Source organism: Oryzias latipes, chromosome 14 (assembly GCF_002234675.1).
Source record: "Oryzias latipes chromosome 14, ASM223467v1".
Classification (NCBI taxonomy): domain Eukaryota; kingdom Metazoa; phylum Chordata; class Actinopteri; order Beloniformes; family Adrianichthyidae; genus Oryzias; species Oryzias latipes.
In genome coordinates, this window is record NC_019872.2 from 21,466,476 (window position 1) to 21,491,066 (window position 24,591).

The window sequence follows — 24,591 nt, forward strand, 5'->3', positions numbered from 1 at the left end:
AAACTGAACTTCATACAAAGACTGGCTGGCTCCTACTTGAAACACAGCTCAAGGCCTGCTATTTTAATAGTCATTAATGATGATAAAGTTCCATTCAGGGCCAAACTTGTTTAGGCCCACCTCACATTTGAGTGGAGCAGCACCATGACCCGCTTTTGCAATTGTACCCAGTGTCTGGCCCAATCTTTCTCCTGAAACCTGGTAGAAATAAATCACTAACTATTTTGGTTTACTTACTTTTCCTATTAAAGGAAAGTATTAGTGCAGTGTTTCCTCCACTATTCAAAAGGCACAAGACCCTTTTCTCTGGAACTTTTTTCTGTTAACTTTTTAATCTCTATATTGCAGCAATCAGAAACTGGTTTGGCTGAATATGAATTTTTTCTTTAATAGGTCTAAAAAAGATCTCAAAATCGCTCTATTTTGTGTATTTCCTGTTCTGTTTCAGCACAGGCTAGGAGAAAATCAGACCACATTTGCCTCTGTCAGTTTCTGAAACATATCTTCATGGATGTCTACTGTATCTTATTGTCTGCCTGTTTTGGCACTTACAACAAAGGAAATTCGTGATCCAATCGAGCCTCGGATCCATCTTAGGCTCCCGGGCTGGATTCACCATTGCTCTGTATTATCACTGTCGAATGCTATAACCTTTCAGAATGATACAAAAAGCCACAGACTCAAAGTGTACTTCCAAATTTTAAATGGACACACTTAAGCAGCACTCACTGCAATGGCTTCAAAACTGTGGTACGAATGCTCCACCATATCTACCACAAATGGACTCTTGCCTTTACTAGCATTTAGGAAGTCCTATTAACAGAAATGCATGTTTTTTTGTGTTAAATAAAACTTGAAATGAATTCCCGCAAGCCATCAGGACTCCAACATCACCAAGAATATGATTTATCTATACTTTATTTAAAAAGCAGATACCGCTGCAACCGCTGATGTTGCTTCTAACTGACCCTCTTGTTGCTCTGCAGAAACCCAGTTGTTAAACTGAGTCAGGCCCAATCGTTCTTAATCTGTTCCTGCAACAAAGAATCCCACTTAATATAATTGTCTAATCAATTACCACAGCCTCTGCAGGCCTAAGTTATGGACCTTACGAGAGTTTCTTCTGCCTGAACGGGTTAATTCAAGCAAAATGAAACTGGGAAAAAAGTAACGTTAAGTGTACTTTGGCTTAAGAGACTGAGAAATCAATCAAATGCGTGAGAGTTGGCAGCCCTGGATTTCCAGTTAATTTCATGTATTTCAGCCGTTTTTACTGTTTGTTGCTCAAAAAGCAGCAGCTCTCTGTGACAAACTCCTAAACTTTAGTTAGTACTGTATTGAAGATAAAGATGCTGCACTGCTATTTTTAAACAAATCTCTCATTAAAAAATACTTATTTTTGTGTTAGCACTGCAACAGAGCAGTGACCTGTTCAGGGTGAACCCCGCCTTCACCTGACAGTTGCTGGGTTAGCTCCAGCAACCTGTGAACCAGAAAAGGGATTTCGTCAGTTTGGAAGATGGACGGATGAATATTTTTGAATAAAACGATTCCTTCTTTCTTCTGTTGTTCTTAGTGTATGAAGAATTTCCTGACAGCGCAGAAATGCTCAAAGCGGGTGGTACTAAAGCGGGGCTGCCCAAGCCAGGAACCCAGGAGCGAGTAAGGCACACCTCTCTGGCCTCTCCATCCTCCACCTCTACAGCCACGAAGACCTCCAGATTCTCCAGCATGTCCGCCTCCGATCAACGCAACAGCAAGGTGAGCTGCAAGCACTCGTCAGTCTCAGCTTTTCAAATGAATGGTGGTGAAGCAACTCCTCAACATTATTATCCAGACACTACACCTAAATATTTAGCTGACCAACGCGTGTTTTTGTAGCTGAAAAGAGCCAGCAGTGATGATGCCTTAGCAAAGCCGGCACAGGGAGCTGCTGCCTCAGGATCCCGACTGAAGAAGACTGTGACCTCAGGAGCCATCTCTGATCTGGCAGAGGCCCGCCCCCGCAGTGTTTCAAGTAAGAGAACTTAAGCTTTGACAAGCATCTACTGTTTATTTTGTTTGATTGTTTTTCTAACTCTGGACTTGAATTAAATACAAGCAGCCACCAGGTGGCTCCAGGGCTCTGTAAAAGTTTCCCCACTCCTGTTCTAAGATGCTGCTGACATGTAGCAACTTGAAGGGAAGATTATTGGGGGGTTTTTCTCTCTCTTTTTTTCCAGTTTTTTTCTTCCTATTTTTCAAAAGGACATGGTTAGACACAAAGATTTTTAAAGTTTTGATCAAAAATGGACATTATAATTTCAAACCCTTAAATGACAAAGTCTGCATTTTCATTTTGCGTGTCTGTGTGAGGGATTTCGATTTGACGGTACACGGTAACGGCGTAGCCTTCCGGTCGAGTGTCCATCCTGAGACTGAAAGGTCGTGAATTCAAATCCACAGTCGAGTCATATCAAAGACTCTAGAAATGGAAATACCAAATGGTTTTCAAGCGGAGCTGTGTCTACAGCTCACTGATCCCCAGGGTCCAATGCAGACAGCAAATTTCAGACACCCAGCTGTGCGACAGCTAATGGGACTTTAATGAACACATGAAATAAACGCTCTCTTCTTTTCTTAATTAATAGTAAGAATTTAAGTGAAATTAACCCGAATTTTATTCATATTGAGAATTTATGTCACCATTATGAGTTTGAAAGTTTTCTGCATGAACTGATGTTGACTAAAGGTTAAAAATGAAGTCTGTTTCATATTAAATCGTAGCTTGACGCATTGCTGTGTTTATGCACATTGTAGCCTATATAAATGTTATTCTCGGCTTGTCAGAGGCCTCAAATACAGATGTAGTGATTGAATATTTCATTACAAAAGAATCTTACAAATCACAGGAAAGAGGGCCTTTAGACTCTTTTATAGCTAGTAAAATTCAGATTAGCATTTCTCTATTTTAGCTGTATTAAACTACAATGTAGATTTGATCACTTACTGTTCTGACTGTTTCCTGCTAAATATACTATTTTAAGCCTAATTTTGCAATTGGGTAAATTACCAAATTTAAGGTGTCAAATAAATGGTTTTCTGAAATTTGTACAATTTTTACTTTTTATTGTATGTTGTTGTGTATTCATGCATAAAATAGGCTTTGAGGCTTGAATTGAATGTTTTCTGTTTCCAACAATAAATACCTTCAAACATTGTTGTTAGGGTAAAAACCAACATGCTCAGGTTTTTTCCTTAAAGAATTGCTGCTTGTTGCTCCATCAGTCTCCCCACAGAGCAGATGGGTTACTCTGCCGTCTGCAAGACACCAGTGCACAAATAGACATATCGAGTCTGACAGTGGGTGGATAAGTCAAACGGGTCGGAAGAAGCACACTTACTGGCGTGTAAAAAACCAACACTGACATCTGAAAAGGCAGCAATGCTTAGCCACGTGTGTAAGCTTTGGCAATCCTCTTCCTCCGTTAAATAATTGTTTTGAATTCTGACTTTTAGGGTCCTGAATATCTACACATGGGCAAGGATGAAATTTGAACATGGATTGGAGGAATGTTTTGTAGCATTTTGGACCTTCTGAAATGCAGCCTATTAAAACTAGAGTTTGGATTGATTCATGTTGAAGGGCAAAACGTTCAGTGTTCCCCCACTTACTCGTGTGTCAATATTCGCGGTTTCACGTATTTGCAGATATTTTTGTCAGTCACGTGACTACTCAGGTTCATCACAAAAACTCGGACAACTCAAGACACTTGTATGAGCCTTTTGCATCCGAGGGAGAGGAGCGGAGATAAAGAGCACGCCGGCTCTTCTGCTTCAATGCCGGCTGCAAAAGAATATTTAACAGCGAGTATATAACTCTATATCACTATAACCGACGTTTGTGCCCCTGCATGAAGAAATGGGATCAGCTGACTCAGAAATGGATGGAAAATATCCTGAAATGCTGAGGAAGATAATCGCGGGGAATAATTATCATCCAAATTAATGAATGGTGGATGAAAACGGCCTCCTCTGGATGAAGCGGAACTCAAAACACGCTGCTGCCGGACTGACGCGCCATGCCGACGCTCAAATTGCACTGCAGGACCTCCGGCACTTAACTGATTAAGGAGGAAGCACGAGCTCCTGGTTTTAAGACGCAGAGAAACAGTGAGACACTCCTAATGTGCGTTATTAAGTACGCTACAGTATTGCTCTGAATAAAAAAGAAACTCTTTATGTTAAATAATATTCCTGCGTTCTATAATAAATCTTTCACAAAGCATCAAAAATGTTTCAAAAGGGTTTTTGATGAGGAAGGATCGGACATTCTTTGGCCATGGGGTGGGTGGGGTGGGTTTGGGTTGTTCTCTGTATTACCAGATTCTTTGTATTTGTTGGTGTCTCTGGTCCCTAACCTCCGCGAACACAGGGGGAATACCGTAAAATATTTACTTTAATAAACGCAAATGGAAAGAATTAAAATGATCATCTTTGTATTTTGGAATACAACTCGGTTAAGTATCTCTTTATCTCTGTAAAGTGATTAAATTGCACACACACACATGTACATAAAATGTATTTGATTAAATCAAAAACTTAGAGTATAAATTATTAGGTTTGTAGAGGCTTAAAACAAAAGCAAAGATTGCTAAAAATTAAAGGGTCAATTACAATAACAACAAACAATAAAAAAAGGGATTGTAAAATTTGTTTTACTCGTTATTTAAGCAGGTTCTAAAGCTGTCCAAACCAAACTGAGCTATATAGTTAAAAAATGTAATTATTTTTATTTAGTACACACAGGCTGATGGGATGCGCACCTACTAATAGTTCAAGCTAAAAAGTTTGAACTGATACGCATTCTGACCACGTCCTCGTCAGCCCCTGTAGCATGTCAGCCTGAATTAAACGTGTTAGTTTTACTAATGGAGGGTCGTTTCTGTCCTACTTGGCACTTTTCCAACTCCATCATGCTGTCACCATGCAGTGGGCAAACCTAACTCCCTTCTGATGACTTATTAAAAACATTTCATCAATAATTCAGCAAAGCCTACTCAGGAAGAAGTCCCTCTGGAGCATATATGGAGAAGAGATGGGGATGTGTGCAAAAAAGTTGCCTTTTCTATAAATAACTAGCTCGATGGGGAAGACAGCTAGGCATAAATGTGTGTTCTTCATTCACATTTGCTTTGAACCAGTTAAGCATTTCTGTCAGTCACTGAGTTTAGTTATTTATTCGGTTATTCCATTTTATTCCACATTTCTTTCATGTAAATATTGTGATATTCAAAAACAGTGTGTATTAGTAGCAGCCTGCATTGAGGAAAATCATTTTTAACACTTGATTTTACATGAGATCACAGCAGAGAGGAGCTCTTCCCACAAATGGCAATTTTAAGGTTAAAGACAAGCTTTTTTAACACTGAAAGTGCTCAGAACTGCAGTTTATCTGCTTTTATTCTGAAAAACACTCTGCAACACATCAGGGCAAAACTGTCAGAAACATCCTTCCCACACTTTCTTCAAAAGTGGAAGAAACCCAGACAAAGTGAACAAACGTGTAGGACAAAAGCAGCAGTGCCAAAATGCAGCATAGCTGTGACACTGGCAGACATGAAAGTAAAAAAAGAGGAAAACTATGTTTAAAGCAAAAAAGGAAGATTCCTCATTTGTTGAGCAAATGCCAAAGAGAGAGAAAAAAGTAGTGAGAGGAGTGGCATGTTTCACTCTCAGTCAGGGGGCGCAACTACCTAATTTCATAGGGGTATGGGGCCACATTAACACCCCCCCCCCCCCCCTCACACACAAACACACACACACACACACACACACACACAGACATAAATGCACATAAACAAAACGTCCCATCCACCCCTCCTAAGGCTTTCGAAACATCCACACAACACTTTTATTGTTTAAATCTATAATTCTCATTACTTTTTATCTGAATGGATATGACCCAGCAGAACATTTTTGAGCCATTTTCAACCATGTTTTGCCTCAACGATTCCCCAAATTTGTGTGTTGAAGGCCATTTAGAAGAATCTTCTGAGTAATGCCTTCCCCTAGCCCCCTCCTCTGCACCTCTCTGTTCTTCTCCCTCTTCATCATCAGCTGATCGTCTCTCTTTCTCTCTATCATCATAATCATCATCTGAACCTCTCTCCTCGTTCTTCTCTGTTGGGACTGACTTGTCATGTATGCTTGCACTTGTTTTCCCAAAATAAGTGAACAGGTGGTGAGCAGAAGTTTAAACCAGAATGAGCATCTAGGTTTTTGTGACTTTAATAGTTTAATTATTGCTACCTGAAGTGCTGTTTCAGTCACAGGATAAAAACTTTTTCAGTTTTCACAACTTCGGTTTGGCCGGCGCCCCATGCGACATATATGCTGCATACCCACTTTTTGCGCCACTGCTCTCAGTATGACTAAAATTGAACAAGTATAAGTGTTTTGTCCAAAAAATGAGGAAAATAGATGAGAAACTCTTTTCTTAGTTGGATAAACCAGTTATTTCTGAATATTTTGTCTGTTGGATCAAAACAGTCATTCACGTGAACCCGTCACTCGTTTACTCTGTCCCATTCATACATCACTACCCTCCCTTTTATTTTTGGCTAATCACACAAGAGTTGTCTAATGGTGGATATGACAGGAATTCGGCTTGAGTGACACGCCTGAAGTGAGTCTAAGAGGCCTATATTTAGGCCGTGAGACAGTACGTGACTTTTGTCTCTGTCATGCATGCAAGACAGGTTTTTGCTGCTTGGGCATTATTGAACAGCCTCAAAGCAGACTAAGCTGCCTATCACACCTTCATTTGGTTTTGTTTGCGATATATTACACTGCACAGTTGTAAGTGACCCAAAGATCAGAGCAGGCCATACTGTTAAAGAAAAATGTCAGTGAGGGTTTATTATATTAAGGGTTGTGTTGCCTGAAAGGAGCTATGACCATATAGGGGAAAAAATAAAAGCAATGAGTCATCCTTCCTTTTGATTAGTGTCTTCATTCTTAATCTCATTTTTCCAACCTTTTTCAGACTAGCATTTTATTGAAATTATGCTGATGGGCTGCTTTTTTCTCCCGAAATGCATACCACACTCATCATTTATTCTTTTGGTTTGCTTCCACTCTTTGCTCTACTAGAGACTCCATGTGCATTCAAATTCATTAGATTAGATTTAGATTTTATTTGCAAATGAACCAAGACTTTCATTTTTTAAAGACCCAGTCAAAAAATTTGTTTTTTCTGTGTTTTTAACATGTTCCTGTGGGATCTTTTTAGGTTAGAAGACAATTATGAAGAAAATTTGGCTTAAAAGTGCATTTTTAAGTATTTCTTTATTCAAATTATTGTGAATTAAGAGAAAAAAATTGTATTTGTGAAACAGAAAAAAATGCTGTGTAGGCCACAAGCTCAGTGTTCTACTCAATTCTAGATTCACGACTAGATCCATGTGAGTCTTTGTTTTTCTTGTCTGAACTGGAATCTGGCCTCAAAACTGAACGGCTGGATAGCTCCAATATTACTCGTCATTTTTGTTGCACTGCTAAAATGTTAGGCTGGGGGTATGAGGGGCAGTAACCTAGTGGAAAAAAGTGGAAAAAATTGGTGATATTGGGGGGGCAGGTTTGATCCAACAATTCCACCCACTACTCAAAACTCCTTCTGCCGTGCAGACACAATGTCTTGGAAAGCGACACAGGTTTTTCGATTTTGACTGAAAATGACACAGTAATTGTAATTGGTGCTGTCATGCGACTATTTTTTGTGTGCGATTAATTAATTGTGACCTGTAAATTAAATGATCTAAGTAATCTATTTTTTAACAAAATTGTTTTTAGCCTAATAATTGCTGTAAAAAGCCTCAATTTGAGATGTTTTCTTTGACATTCATAACATTGTGTTGCAGTAAAAGATCAAATTCAATTCAGTTTCGAACAAGAAAAACTAAAACACAAGAACAAAACATCCGGTCAGGGAGGTTCTAATTTAACACATAAAACAGAAGGAAGATTTTTCTGAGCAATCCAAAAATATTGACCACAAATGTTTTAATTCCAAAAACATGTTAACATACTTTATTCCACAGTTTACCCTCCCATGCGATTAGCCCTCTACTTACCCCATTAATTAATGATGACGAACTCCTCGATGAGCCTTATGCCTTGTTTTTTTATTTCAGAACACAACAATAGTTATTAGATCAAAAATTAGATTAACGTGATTTTAAAAAAAAACGCTCTAATTTGTCTGTAATTAATTGATTGCGATTAATTCGATAATTTGACATTTATCAAAAGACCACAGGAAGCGCTTTTAAATTAGATCCAAAGTTGATCAGAGTGGAACTTTAAGTGAATTATAGTTTGATTGTTTGCACCAAAATTCAAGAGAGCTTGCATATTTCACAAATCTGAAAACCAACTTGGTGCAAACAGCCCATTATGAATGGGCCAAAGCTGATGATTTAAGCAAAATCCGAATTTTCCCCTACCCCTTCGGCTTCTCCCTACCCCTACATTTATCCCTCCAAGCAGAGACGTATGAAAAAATAGTGCCTTCAAATTCAGATGTTACTACCACTCGATGACGTCTTGTCATCTATTTTAGCGAGTAGCTGCAGACGCGAAAATGCATAATAACGTTGGTTTTATAACTTTATAAAGTCATACGAAAACAAAATGTTATAACTTACATTTAGTCGTAAACCTCTGTGCTTCAGAGCACACCCACGTGACGAAATGTGTTTCTCCTCCACATCACAAGCTCGACGTGGAACACCCAACCGGCAGAGGGATACCCAGCCCTAAGTCGCTATGGCTCCCCCTTTAAAAGAACAAGTTCAGACACCACTACAGCTCCAAATGCCCTTACATCGGGAGGAGCCAGAGGGGTATGGAATGAATTCGCTTTCACCCTCACATTTGACTACATTTGAACTCTTCTGTGATTTTTTTTTTTCTTCCCAAGGCCCAATGAAAAATGCTTCAATATGATATTTCAAAACAGCTTTTTTAATGTTTATTTTTTAAGAAAATCGTAACTATGTTTATTTACTTATGGTGCTGTTCTGTTGTCAGATTAGGGAGATGGTCTATGGTTGATCTTTGTGAAATTTTGGCAAAAAAGGAAATGTAGGTTACCCTACAAATATCAGACTGAATGAACAGCCCAGACAGCAGTAGCATGCTGTCTCTGAGGACCATGTCTGCCTTTGGTTGTCAGAATTTGAGAGGCAGAAGAAGAGAGGTATGGTGTTCCCCCATAACTGTCAGATAAATTAATCAAACATGCTTCAGTCCACTGAGACACATGATTCTGCATACGCACTCAGCCACAGCAAAAAAGATCGACTCTCAGTAAGATTGTGAAGGCATGTCCATGCTTGTGCAGTTCAAACTCTTCCTCTGTTAAAATATTGAGTCTACAGAAATGAATTCACATATATAGTTTATCAAAAATTAGCCTTTAAAACTGGAATTATTGTATACATTTGGTGTTAACTCTGATAACACACCTGACCTCCTTTTCCCACAAGCTTTTGCATCAGTGGAGCAGGAGAATTCAATCTGATATTCAAGAGGAGAGAAACGGTTTCCCCAGGTTTTGAAGTATTCCTACTTCTTCCAAAAAAAAGAGCTTCCTGCAGTGAAGAGAACATTCTTAGGTGGAGGAGAAGCATGTTTGTTTACAGAGGAGAACCAAGTTCAACTTCAAGTAGAGCAAGAAGACATTTCTGAAAGGGTAAAACGCTGAAGGAAACGGTTCAGAAAATGAAATTGATAAATTAAAGAGTTGATAGTGAGGGCCACTGCGTCCAGGACAAGTGGAAACTGGCTTATTTTTTGCTGAAATCTAAACAACTGTGTCTGCATAATATGTCTTGAATATGTTTTCAATAAGTTCAATATCAAGAGGAACTACTAGACAAGACCTGCTGACTGGAAATACACAATGCGAAAAATTGACAAATTCACAGTCATTTTGGTAAACATGTATTTAGATGTATTTGTTTTCTATGTGAATAAATGAACAGTGCCATAAAATTTAATGTGATAAAAATGTATCAAAGAGTGCTGGTCAATTGGTCGGCCCTTAAACATTTACACCTCACCAAATCTGGCCCTCTCAGATTTAGTCAGGACCAGTAACAGAAAGTTTGGACACCCCAGTCATAAACAGAAAAAAAGTTTGCCCTGTTTCAAATATCAGATCTCTTTTTTTAACAATTTAGTTACAGTTGAATGGAAGAAAGAAATGTTATTTACAAAATCTTTCAATCTTTTTTTTTAGGTATACAGGTTTTTCTTAACTGATTTACAACAAAAATGTGTTATTTTGGTTTTAAAATGTAGTTCTTGCAATTGATTAATTAATCGGGGGCCTACAGGACGTTCACACAAACCAATTTTCAAGACACCAGTGCTTTTTATGAAGATAAAAAATCCATGAGAAAGTTCTACTGTTCTTAAGAGCAGAAAGGCGTCTGCTTCCAGCTGTGAAGCTCTCTTTAAAATCACCATTCTGCAACATGTTTTGAAAAATATATAGAGAAGATAGTCCACTAAAGTCAAGGGAAAAGGAGATGAAAGGAGCCATGTCAGCGAACCCAGCACTAGATCTCATAGAACTGTTTGTGTTTTAGTTACACCACACAAGAACCATATGTCTTTTATTTTTTGCGCCATATTCAGATTCTTCAAGAGGAGATCATCGTGAAGCGTGAATTTTTTGTATTTTATTGTTCTTATTAGTGCATAGACCTTTTTGTCTCATATTTTTTAACTACCGGTATAATGTCAGCATGATGGCTACTATTTTGAAGAAGTTTTCGTGATCGTTTACTGTTTTATAAAGATGTGGTTAATTTCAAGTGATTGCCTAAATATGTATGTCCATGTGGTTTAGGCTATCACATTTAACAATGAATTTTTTTTAAAAGGGATGCAGCACGGTTTACACTCTATCTGGTTCAAATCCTGGTGGGGACCTTTCTGTGTGGTGTTTTCATGTTCTCCCAGTGTGTATGGGTTTTTCTAAGCCATTTTGGTTTCTTCCCACAGCGCGAAAACATGCATCACAGGGTAACGGATAACGGTAATTCTAAATTGTCATTAGGTGTGCATGTGAGTGTGTGGTCCAGTAACAGACAGGCGACCTGTTCAGGGTGTACCCCGCCTTGGGGCAACAGTAGCAAGGATAGGCTCAAGCAACCCTGTAAACCCAAAAGGGATTGCGCGGGATCTGAAGATGGATAGATGGGAGGAAAAAGGGATATTGAATGACAAAGACAAGATTCAATTTTTCTGTCTTTCCACTAAAGCAGCTCATCTGTTTTAAAACAGATCTGCCACACACAAACATGCTGCTGTTTGCTTCTTGTTGGTGGCAGAAATAAAATATTTTTTTGAAGTGCAAAGACCTTTTTTCCTGTTGTTTGTTGCAGAAGTCGAGGTAGTCAGGAAGTTTAATTGAAAACTAGAGCCATAAGTTGAGTCATCTCAGTCTGCTGAAAGCACAGACACTGGCTGTCCTGTCTTCCCCAGCTCCTCCTCTCTCTCTCCCTAATGCTTGCTGTGAGGGGTGGATCATCCCACTATTGTTTAACTGGCATTGGTGAGGGTAATGGAAGGTGGAGTCTTCTTGTGCTTGTGTGTGTGTGTGTCTGTGTGTGTGGCTCTGAAAGCCACGCCTCCTCTGAGCGGCTTCCATTTATCACAACAGTAATGAAGTGCACACAGCGCTGGCCGGCCAGCTGCCTGTCAGCATGACTTACGGTCTCCATCCTGGAGGACAGGCGCACTTTCACATGCATCCACAGCCGCGTCCTGGCGAGACCAGAAGGGTGCCACCCTACACGCCCACACTCACTGATACAATCTGTGGTAAACGAGGCGGCACGAAGACCGAGAGGAAGGAATTTGACATCTTCCATGGCTTCATGTGAATGACCAGTGGTGATTGAATACTCCGAGCAGAGACAGGAGCTCTGACACACGGCTCTCCCCCGCAGTCACGGATTCTTGGATTAGTGTGGTGTTGTGTGGAAGCGGACAAACATGGGGAACACGGCAGGAAGGCTGGAAGAAACAGAGTCAGGTCTGGTTTGTTTATCACGATTTGGTTCAATTCGCCTCATTTCTCTGTGGGTCTTTTTTACTTGTTAGAAGAAACAAGCTCATCTCCCATCGTATCATGTTTGAGTTCATCCCTGACTAACAAGACATGATTAATGCTCAGACTAGATGAGTTTGAACAAAGAAAAGACTAAATCTGCCCTGAAGGTATGATGGTGCACTCATTCTTACTAATCTGCCCTCCTGTAATGAATTTGCAGAGACGTATGTTTAAATATTGGTTATTTTTTCTTTGTTATTTTTGTTTTGTGTTATTTCCTCACAGCTCTGCACATTTACACACAATTTTAGCAGGCAGGTGGGAGAAAGTGCTGAGTGGGATTTACCTGAAAGTGAACGTGAAGAAACCTGCTACAGGAGACGCTCTCATTAATCTCACACTTTAATATTTCCTATTCAGCACACTCAGCATTTACGATAACCTTTACATTTTTTATGAACATTTTCACCTTTATGCTTATTATTCAGCATCTTTTTATAAATCTTTTGATATTTTTTCTCTCTAAGATAATTTAAATCTTGAACATGCTGCCTGATCTTATCGTTTCTGTGATTTTGATTTTTCTGTTCAGACTGAAAGTTTTCAACAGAAATCCCACAAGCCACAGTCGTTTTCTTACAGAGCAGCGAGCACGGATGTTGTTTTAACTGCGTTGGATGTTTTTTAGATACATTTCAGCTACATCGTTCTAAGAGCAGTGGTGTTTCTGGAAGATGTGCTCTCAGAATGGGAGGAAGTGGTTCCAAGCTGTTGCACGCTTAACAAGATTAGCTTCCAGTTTTGGCTCAGTGTGCATCCACAGCATTATGTAGATGACGCAAATATGCATCACTTACATAGTTGTAAGGAATAATGGAAGACACTGTTTTGGCCTCTTTTTAATTTGTTTTATAGGAAAAAATTAAAAAAGTAGAAAGTATTTAAAGACCCCCTTCAATCATATTTTGATCTATTTGCAAGCGTTCCCAGTGGCCTTTAAACTATTATTATGTCGATTTTAAGCTAAAATCCCCAAAACTGTTGTTTTCTAGGAAAGTGTTTTCACCCTTTTTTGAGCCAAGGTACACTTTTTCCTTGACAAAAATCCTGCAGCACACCAGTCTTCACAAATGTTAAAATGAAAGGAGACTCCATAGTCTGTATTGATGTACAGTCTCTCCAAGATGGCGCGGGCATTTTTTGTAATAATCAAGGCTGAAAAAGCCAGAAGTTCCAGCTGTTTTTCCTAAAAGTTGTGATAGTTTTCAATAATAAATTTCAACTAAAGGAGTTGAAAATTTGTCCAGGTCGTTGTATTCCTTCCAGTTTATTAACAAGCAATTTTATGTAACCTTACAAAAACCAAATGAGAACAGTAATATGTTCTTTCTAAACAGTTTTTTTTTTAAATGTTATATGATCACAACATGCTTGATAAATTTTACACAAAAAAGACCACATCTTTATGCATGTTTGGGTTCAGCACAATGAAGTTTTATTAGTTTTTCTTTTGTTTTAATCACAAATGTAATCAGTGAAAATGAACAATTTCCCACGGTACACCCGCCATCTCTCACGGCACACCACTGTGCCGCAGCACACCGGTTGAAAAACACTGTTCTTGGTCATAGTTTTATGCTGAGTGGCGGAAGTTCATCAGAAATTCACCTTTGAGTTGTGGGCAGGCATGTGCTTATTTCTCATGATCACTTTGTTTACACGTTCTCCCGCTAGCTTACAGCCACTTATAACCCCAACCTAACATTAGAAGTGCAACAAAACAGCTAGGAAAATGAGTTGGTTTTTCAACTGCATTTTTCATCTCCTCCAGGCTTACCACAATTTGACAGAAATACTCAGAATCGCAGTTTTAATCTTAATTATCGCTATATATACGTCTTCTGTCATGAGAAAAATGCTACAAGAACATGTTAAAACCACCAAAAACACAACTACTTTTGGAGTGGGTCTTTAACTTCCATTCATAGAAAACTTCATAACCCTAATAAGCTTTTATTTTATAATGAAGTTACACTCCTGGTGGTAAAAGTTTTATCTTGTTAATTTTATAAATAAATGCTTGAGTAGGTATGCGTGTGTGAACATTATCTGTATTGTGTACATGTTGACTTGCGAACATTTTTGGAGCCAACAGGTATGTTTGAGTGAATAGGCCCCGCCCTTTTATCCCCCCCTCTCTAACATCCCTCTCTCTTCTTCCCTCCTTTCCTTTTCCGTCCGGTCCAACACAAGAGATTTTCAAATATGATTAAAATGAATAAAGTTTGGCCTCGATTACAAAGGGGGTTTATTCAGATATACCTCAGGTTTGTTATAAGATTCATAACCCCTGTTGTTAAAGTAAAATATGTCCAACACAAGAGGCCTTCAGCTCTCATCTGTTTGCCCAGCTGTTGGACAGGACAAGTTTAAAAATAAAATAATTTTAAAAAAAAATGCTTGATTTATCTCAATTTATGGACTGGATAACTTTTATTTTGTTACTGCGACTGTTATTTTTGAGTTTCGGATTTTAAAAAGTGGTTTGTTTTGCTTTTATTTAAATTATTTCTTTATGCAACAAGAGCTGCATGTAGTAATTGACAGCACCTGTGATTGTAATATCAGCACTCGAACAGACGGATGAGATCTGACAGACTTGTTTTTGAAACTGAAATAACAGCTCTGGCGCTGGAAGGTAAAAACAAGATGAACTCGTTTACATGTGATAAATGGTGTTATGCTTGTAGTGGAAGGCTAAGGAGTGAGCTGTCTGCTGCAATAAGCTAGTCATTATTGAAAGCAAAGTACACTGACAGCCTCTTTTAAGCACTCCTGTCTCCATAAGCGTTCTTTAAACCAGCAGCCAAGAGCAGAACCTGAGGGTCAGCATGTCGATGATTTTGATGGGTTTCTAGTTAAATACAATTCAACAGAAGTGCTTCAGTTTTTCAGTGCTACAACTCAGTTATATCTGTTTGAATGCGGGCTTTAAATAAAGTATTTACAGTGACGTTTTGCAAATATTGCAAATTCAGGTTTCTGCTCATGTGGGCTAAGGTTTCATGACTAACCATAGTTTTGCTTATTATTTATTGATTTATACATTGGCAGAGTTACTTTCTGCTTTGCTGGGCTTTATTTTTTAGGTAAAATTCTAGAGAATATACACTTGTGTGTGCATAAACCCTCCTGTCAGGTGCACCCAGCAGGTGCTGTTGAGTGTCTGCTTTCCCCTTTCCCAAAAATATGTAAGTATTTTATTTTACTATATTTAAATTGTTCTACAGTAAAAGTGGAAATATTAAACACTGTCAGCATTACTATTTCATTTCTAACTGTGTAACACATCAGTGAGTCATGTTAATACCACATGTGAATGGAAAATCAACACGGAGCAGAATCTGTGCAGTCAGTGATAGCCGGGCACTCTGAGGAAGTTCTACCAGTCATTTTTTCCGTGGCAGTTGGTGGAGTTCATACAAGGGCCTTTCCTGAGTGCTTTGTGGTTGTGGAGAGGGGAGTGCTGTTTCAGTGATGTTTGTTTCATAGAGTCTTGGCTGGACATCAAAGCTGATACATTTCAGCTTTCCAGTTTTAAAAATCTTCCTTTTTTGTGAACCTTCAAAGCTCGTTGTTCTGTGTAAAGGTTAAAGTTATCTTGCTTTTGTGTACATAGAAATATTATGTCCAAGATAAATGGACATTTGTATTTAGTAGATTATTTGATTGTAGTAAGGAAGTTTCCTGGCAAAGGCTTGATTATTTTTATTTTGAATGGTGGGGTACGATCAAATGGTTAAAAGGTAGGTTAAAAAAAGCATGAAAAAATGACTTAATTTATCCTTCATTTTACCATGGTCTGGGTGAATACTTGATTTTGATTGGCTGTAGGACGTCCATTAAAAACTGATAATGGACAGTTAAAAAAGCAGTTCCAGTCCAATAGTCTAAATGTTGTGTATTATTGCGCTGGCCTCAACACCAGTTGTCAACCGGAACAACGTTTTTCCACAGTTTATAATAATAATAATAATAATAATAATAATAATAATAATAATAATACATTGTATTTAAAAGCGCCTTTCAAAACACTCAAGGACACTGTACAAATTCAAAAGTAAAACACAATAAAATCCCTTTAACTTAATGATAAAAAACAGTAAATAAATTGACATCTTAATAAAATCAGATAACAGATTAAGAAAAATTGTGATTTGTAAAAGCAGATCTAAACAGGTTTTGAGTCTGGATTTAAAAATTGAAAAGGAGTCAATGTCACGGAGGTCAAGGGGGGAAGAGAGTTTCAGAGTTGGGTTGCTGAGCAGCTGAAGGCGCGGAAAGCTGAAGGGAAGAAGAAGACCGGAGAGAGCCAGAGGGAGTGTTGAGATTAGAAAGATAAGAAGGAGCCAGGTTGTGGAAGGCTTTGAACGTGTAGAGAAGAAGTTTGAATTTAATCCTGAAAATGACCGGATGCCAGTGCAGCTGCTGGAGAACGGGAGTGATGTGATGGAAGGAAGGAGTTCTGGTGATGATGCGGGCAGCTGAATTCTCTACCAATTGAAGTTTTATTGGGAAGCCTAAAGAGAAGTGCATTGGAATAGTCAAGGCGAGAAGTGACCAGACTATCAACTAAAATGGCAGCAGAGTGGACGTCGAGGGAGGGGCGCAGACGATTAATATTACGTAAATGAAAGTAGGCAGACAGAGTAATGCTACTGATGTGAGACTGAAAGGATAATGTACCGTCAAGGATGACACCTAGACTCTTTACCTGAGGGGAGGGAAGGAAAAACTGAAGAAGAATTAATGGAAAGCGTTAAATTGGGAACTCTGGAAAGGGTGGATTTGGAACCTACAAGGAGTAATTCATTTTTTATCGCTTTTGAGTTTGAGGAAGTTTAAGGTGAACCAGGTTTTTATTTCCAAAAGCCAGGAGGGGAAGGAGGAAAATTGAAGAGTTGGGTTTACCGGACAGATAGAGCTGGGTGTCATCTGCAAAACAATGAAAATCAATTTTGAATTTACGTAAAATATTGCAGAGGGGTAGGAGGTAGATCATAAAGAGGAGGGGACCAGAACCTTGCGGAACACCAGAGCGAATGAATGAGGGTTAAGTTTTAAGGATTTCAGTTGGCTAAACTGAGTGCGGCTTGAAAAGTAAGAATGAAGCCAGCGGAGGGGGGTGGACTTGATACCAGAAAAGAACTCTGTCCTCCAAATGTCTCTATGATGGATGTGACAGGATCTCTGTCGAATGTCACCATCAACCACAATGTTGTCTTTAATTTTAAAAACTTTATCTGTCTTTCTGTCTTGCTGACCTTACTGCTTCATACAGAATGAATACAAATATTATTATTACTAAAATAAACTGTTGGTTGATAAAAACTAAATGATCAGAGTTAATGGTTCATATTTCTAGCAAAAAAGAAATCTAGAAAACTACTTTGTTTCTTTAAAACCAACTTTTTCTACATCATCTCGACCAAAACAAACAGTAAGAGGTGAACGTCTACCACTGAAACAATGCTTTGTATCACTTTTCATGACGTTTAGCATAATTGTTGCAAATTGTCAGCTTCTTGTGAAAAACAATTTAAATTTTAAAAATAACATGTTGAAAGTACTAACAATTGATTTCATAAGTGACCATGGTTTAAGCGGGATAATGCCCAAACAGGTGTTCATTATCAGAAACTTTTGTACCAAGCAAAAGCAAACGTCCTCCATTTTGTGTTGAAAAGTTCATGCCTCCGCGTCATCCAATAATTTCTGATAATGGACACCTGATAGGGCATTATCCCTGATTTGTTGAAGACATTTTCCCTCTTTATGCAGATACTTTCTCAAATCTGAAATTAAGAGAATTTGTTTATATTGTCCCTGAAAGAAAGCGTTTAAGACATGACAGTCCATTAATTCAGTTAGACATGACAGTTAGGAGATTCATGAGCCAATGCAAAGTCTAAACAAAACAATATACAGTGTGCTACTCCTGCCATCTATCTCTATCTATTATAGACATAATTAATTTGCCTATCTGGTCCCACATGCTTTGTTGTCATCATCAATAACAAGACGCATATTTGTGTTATCCCATTTGGTATGAAATAACCTAGTACAACTTGTGTCCCTGTAAATGCTCAATCATGATCATTATCATGACTTTATTTTTTAGACAAGGTGAACGCCCCACACTATCATACTACAGATACCTTAATGCTTGAATCAATCGGATTAGATTTCTACATTTTTTGCTGGCATTGGCCCTACAATTAAACTGTTATAGGACATTACTGAACCCAGGGTACCTTAACTCCAAAATAAATGAATAAGCTGTTTGACGCTAAAATCAGGTGGGAAAAAGCTGGAAAAAGCATTATGTACACACATTTGATATCATTTTTTACTGTAAGAGTTGACCCATTTATTTCTGGCTAAACGTCCCAAATTAAAAGATAATGAATTATTTAATTTGTCTTTTTAAACTTTGAAGATGAAGGATTTACTAAATAAACAAACCACACCAAAATATTGACCTACAGCCGATACCAAACTCGGTCAATTTATAGAAGAAGAGTAATTCCTTTAAAAAAAAAAAGAATACATAGTTTACTGAAAACCTTTATCAGACTATGGTTTATTACCCGGTAAACTTTTAATAGTATTAAGGATCATAATCTTTTTTAAAACATCATACACAAGCAAAATGTAGCTGTTTTTCCCACAGCAAAACCTAAAAACAGTTTTTTGGTAATTATTTAAATTATATATTAATGCAAACATTTGTTTTAACCAAACTGATTTGATGAAATATTTCCTTGGGTAAACCATTATGATTATTCTCTTGGTCGGTAGTCTGAATTGTAATAGAACAGAGACAGTCTCCGTGCATTGGGGTAGCTTTAGGTTACAGTGGGTTTCTATCCTCGCTGCTTTATATAATGTGCCCTCTGGTTATTTTTTAATCTACCTATAACTGTTTTTAATTTACAGAAATCAAATTACAAAAGCAGCATGAGTTCTACATTTTTAAATGTTTATTCTAGCTCCAGTCATTATTCCTTCAGTGAGTCTTTTGTAAAAGTATTGTTCAGTGTATTTGGAGCATTAAGAGATCTCCTTTTTTTCATTGCTTGGCCGGTGACCTGTGTAGATGAATGCCTCTCTTGGCATTCAAGTAGAGCAAGTAGAGCAGAATAGATTTACATTTTCTTGGCACAGACATTTTACATTTGTGAAAATACATGTGTATATATATATACTTACTTTACGCCTCTCTCACCCTCCGCGGGTGGTTTCTCCTCCAAACTCGGGTCCTCTACCAGAGGCCTGGGAGCTTGAGGGTCCTGCAGTATCTTAGCTGTTCCTAGCACTGCGCTTTTCTGGACTGAGAGGTCTGATGTCTTTCCAGGTATCTGTTGTAGCCACTCCTCCAGCTTGGGGGTTACTGCCCCGAGTGCTCCAATTACCACAGGCACCACTGTCCCTTTCCATGTTTTCTCTAGTTCTTCTCTGAGTCCCTGGTATTTCTCCAGTTTCTCATGTTCCTTCTTCCTGATGTTCCTATCGCTTGGCACTGCCACATCCACCACAACGGCTTTCCTCTGTTCTTTATCCACCACTAGAATGTCTGGTTGGTTCGCCATTACCATTCTGTCAGTCTGGATCTGGAAGTCCCACAGGATCTTTGCCCTCTCATTCTCTACCACCTTCGGAGGTGTTTCCCATTTTGACCTAGGGGTTTCCAGTCCATATCCTCCACACATGTTCCTGTATATTATTCCAGCCACTTGATTGTGGCGCTCCATGTATGCTTTCCCTGCCAGCATCTTACACCCTGCAGTTATGTGCTGGATTGTTTCAGGTGCCTCTTTGCACAGCCTACACCTTGGGTCTTGTCTGGTGTGGTAGATCTGAGCCTCTATTGCTCTGGTGCTCAGGGCTTGTTCCTGAGCTGCCAGGATGAGTGCTTCAGTGCTGTCCTGTAGGACCGCCCTTTCTAGCCATTGGTGGGACTTCTTGATATCAGCCACTTCAGTTATGGTCCGGTGGTACATCCCATGCAGGGGGCTTGTCCTCCCATGAGGATCTGTCCTCCAGCACAGTATCCTCTGCTTTCCATTGCCTGAGACCATCACTAAGCGGTTGGGTTCTTGAGCTTGATGTATTCATGCATCTTGGATGTTTCATCCTGGATAGTGGCTTCTACGCTCACTAGTCCTCGGCCTCCATCCTTGCGGCTAGCATACAGTCTCAGGGTGCTGGATTTGGGATGGAACCCTCCATGCATGGTGAGGAGCTTCCCTGTTTTAACATCCATGGTCTGTACCTCTTCCTTTGGCCATCTTATTATTCCTGCAGGGTATCTGATAACTGGCAGTGCGTAGCTGTTTATTGCCCGGGTATAATTTTTGCCATAGAGCTGGCTTCTCAAGAATTGCCTTACTCGTTGGAGGTATTTAGCTGTTGCAGCTTTCCTTGTTGCCTGCTCCAGGTTGCCATTTGCCTGCGGAACGCCAAGGTACTTGTAACTGTCCTCAATGTCTGCTATTGTTTGTTCTGGGAGTGAGACCCCTCCTGTGTGGACTACCCTCCCTCTCTTTGTCACCATCCGGCTGCATTTCTCGAGCCCGAATGACATCCCAATGTCAGTACTGTAGATCCTGGTGGTGTGGATCAGGGAGTCAATGTCTCGCACGCTCTTAGCATATAGCTTGATGTCATCCATGTAGAGGAGGTGACTGATGTTGGCCCCATTTCTGAGACGGTACATGGGACGGTATATGCTTTATTTAATTAGTTTACAGTTATCTAATAATTATTATTCAATCTTACTTAATGCATTAATAAAAGTTTCCCTATAAAATTTCCTAACATTATGTATGTATCAACAAAGTGCTGAATATTATGGTATGCATTTTTTATTATGGTGTGTGGGAACAACTGTCACAATAAAACCATATTTGGTTTTTGTCTTATTTGCACCTTTCTTTTTTCTTTGAATTTGAAGGCATTTCTTTTTCTGCGAAAAGAAACGTTCCAAATATGTTTTGTTTCTTTTTTTTTTTATATAAATTAGCTGGCTTGTGGGTTTCAATTTAGCGGTCAGAGCAGCTGCTTTAAGAAAGTAGAGGATGGATTTTTAAGACATGACCGAGCGCGACTTGACATGCATCAAGAATGAGTCAAATGTGGTGGGGAGGATCCAGTCATTTTCCAAAATAATACTACCTTTAGAATCCGATAAACAAAACTTTCTCTGCGGCCCGGTACCAAATGTCCCTGTGACTGGTATTAGTTCGTGGCCTAATGGTTAGGGACCGCTGCTGTCAGACAACATTTAAGACAAATTTATCAGTGACTTATAAAGTTGTTAGATGTTCAACTTGAATACAAAGCATTCTGATCCATCTCTGGATCATAACGGTTTTTGACAAAATGAGGACAGAAATATTTTTAGACATTTTCAAATGTTTATCTTCGTCTTTAAGGTTTTTGTGTTGACCATGTGAACTAGTTACTGCTTAGTAGCCATTGCATTCATGGAGCCTGAGCTGTATCTTCCTCTCCTTGCTGTAAGAAGAAAGGAATGTCTTTCAGGAATGCGTCTTTCAGGCTCTGTCTCCTGGATAACAGGAAAGCAAGATACAGACAGTTGTAATTTCCAGCAATGCTTCACAAAACATTTTAGGGAACCTAAAAATGAAATGAGAAAAGTGGTAAACAGTTGCAACTTAAGACATTTGACCACCTGCAGTCATTAATTCATCCCGACTCCTCACCCGTTACCCTCCGCTAAGGCAAAATGAAGTCTCTGCACTTTGCCCACAATGCACTCTGTCACCTTTTGGCAGGCTGACACATCGGCTGGTGTTGGACTGAATCCAGCCACACAGCTCACGCTGTGATTTGAAAGCTTATCTTCATTAACTAGAAAGAAGTGTGCACTGTGCATTACTGTGATCAGGCAGATGACATATTCTGAAGTACCTCATTATTTTTTCAAGTTGTTCTTTCAGTTACATGTGGCTAATTCATTTAGGAAACACCCAGTTAATCTTTATTTCGTTTTGAAATATTTAATGAACCTTCAGTGCGACAACAGTCTCATCCTCCAATTTATATTTTAGTGTTTTAAACTTTATTTGAGTCCTCCTCCTCTCAGTGATTCGTGTGTTTGTAGAAGATAAAACTCAACTTCTGAGGACCCAAGGAAGTGGTTGTTTTATTTCTCAGATCTTTAGACTCAGTCATTGTTAAGAATCTGTCCAAATGTCTTTGCTCTTTTCAGTATAATTTTCATGGTATAGAGCATGTCCCTTTACAGAATCTAGATTCATCAAGAACAGCTAAAGTCACATGCACTCATACGGGGGTCGACCTGTACGGATGCTGTGGGTTTTTGGGTTGTTCAGGCCCATAGAGGGTCGTAAAGAGGAGCAGCTGCATCTAAGAAGGAGGGAAGGTGTGTCTTGAGGTTTGTGCAGCCACTTTAAGGGACATCATGAAAATGGATTGTACCATTGTTGCGCGTGTGGTAAGTTTTATTGTGAAATATTTGTAAGGATAATGGAAGTTATGTCGTTTGGGTGATGCTGTAGTGCGGTGCCCTTTCTGCCACACTTTAGTCATTAGCACACTGACTGTGCGCAAATGCTGAACGCATGTGATGTGCAGGTGACAAATAAATGCCTGTAGGATGAACAGAAATACACAAGCTAAACTCTGATTTTCTCATTTCCAAGGGATGTGCAAAGGATGCATAAGGGGGCACACTCCTTTCACTTGAACAGCACTAATGGCCCCTTGCGCAAGGCACAGGATTGGGGGGGGGGGGGGGGGTCTGTATGACGTTGCGTGGTGTCTCACCCTCTTCACCTTTACCTACCCTTACGTGTTGTATGAGTGTTCACTACAACCTGTCACTCACAGCCTGTGCATAAACATTTTTACCCTACAGGGTCACCGAGTGGTTTGCGACTTTGATATTTCCTGTTGGCCACCTCCGTGTCCTATACAGGTTTGCCCATTTTCTACCCACAGACGGCCCATATCCACCTGCAAGGGTAGTTGGGACAAAGGCATAAGCAGGGAGTCTCTTTAAAGCAGTGAACGACACTTAAGCACCTGAGAGCTGGCCCTGCTGTATTTCTGTTTCAACATTTGCAAGTTAGTTATCTGGTGTAGGGAAATTTGTTTTTCTGTCTTTCTTTGTAGCTGAAGTGTGAATAGTTTGGGTACAACACAAGGAAGTAGCTGCACTGCCATGATTTGGATTGGTGGATCCTTTCAAAGAAAAGACTTGCGTTGATACATGAGAGAAAATATCTAACTTGGTGTAAGTTACAGCTTTTTACTGGAACTCATGAGGATGAAGAAGCTGTTAGGGATTTTAAGCAAGTCATTGTTTTTCCTTCAGAGTGCAGTTTCAGTATAATCCAGATGAAAATAACTGCTCCTGCACTCTCAGTATGTCACTGTAAGATAAATGAGTCCAACTGCACCACTATAACCCACTTTATATAGCAGCCTGTAGAAACAGAAAAAAATAGAAAACATTTTCTTTTTCTGCCTCATTTATTTTGCAGATTAAAGCTATTTATAACACTGCAGCAATTTAGCTTTTCACCTTCCATTAAATTTTCCACAATTCAGAGGTTTTTGCTGTTCTTATTCTGTTATTTATGCATTTTTTTTATCTGTGAATTACAGGCATAATTATCTGCAGTACTATTTGACCCATAAAAACCTTTGTAGTTGTAGATTCATCAAGTGTAAATTAAAAACTATTTGTTCCACCTTTCTCTTTTGTAAGCATCCCTTGATTTTATTTTTCACATGCAAATGTTAATCATTTCAAAGCAGAGTTTTTTGTTTTTTTATAGAAATGCATTTCGTTTTCTTTGCAATTGTCATTTTTAGACATCGTTTTTAAAGTCAACACACGGCTTCGCATCTTCAGCACAAAACTACAGCTGCGTTAAATTGCGCCAATGTTGGCACTTCCTGCCACAGATGCACAGATCACTCAACAAGGGGAAGGTCTGTGTCCCCGTCAGTGGCAAAAGGCTTCACAACACCGCAGGAATCCATTTCAAACTGACCCACTTGATTGTGCGTGTTTTGCTGAGGTGTGTGCACGTGTTAGCCAGTCTTTATGTCTGGTGATAATGTATGCATGCGAGAGGCACAGTGCTGTCTTTGTGAGCCGCTTCAGCTCCTTTGTGTCTGATTGCGTAGCGTGCACTGAGACCTTTGTCGCCCTTTCATGTCTGCGTTGCTGTTTTTTCTGATTATCTGAAAACAATATGTTTTGAGGGAGCGGCAAGCTTGTGCCAGGCATCAGTAGACTCTCTTCATTGTCAGAAGTGTCTGGAAAAGGCCCATCTGTATTGATGGCTCTTTTGAAAGGCCTGAGCTAAGCTCTGCTGCAGCCATGAAACGGCCACAGAGAAACTGGCAGATGCACTTTTGTC

The 24,591-nt window shown here is 39.2% G+C and overlaps 1 protein-coding gene across 3 annotated transcripts in view; it reads left to right on the forward strand.

The window, feature by feature from the left end:
* Positions 1-24,591, forward strand: part of specc1 (sperm antigen with calponin homology and coiled-coil domains 1) — an 87,519-nt gene that overhangs the window by 18,005 nt on the left and 44,923 nt on the right. For 2 of the 3 annotated variants that reach the window (XM_011483765.3, XM_011483763.3), the window contains 2 exons: positions 1,577-1,761; positions 1,882-2,017. In XM_011483765.3, the coding sequence (XP_011482067.1) occupies positions 1,606-1,761; positions 1,882-2,017 (292 nt within the window). In that variant the 5' untranslated portion in view covers positions 1,577-1,605. Of the gene's footprint in view, positions 1-1,576; positions 1,762-1,881; positions 2,018-11,711; positions 12,092-24,591 lie in introns of those variants that run through there. The other variant, XM_011483766.2, reaches the window with a different exon arrangement.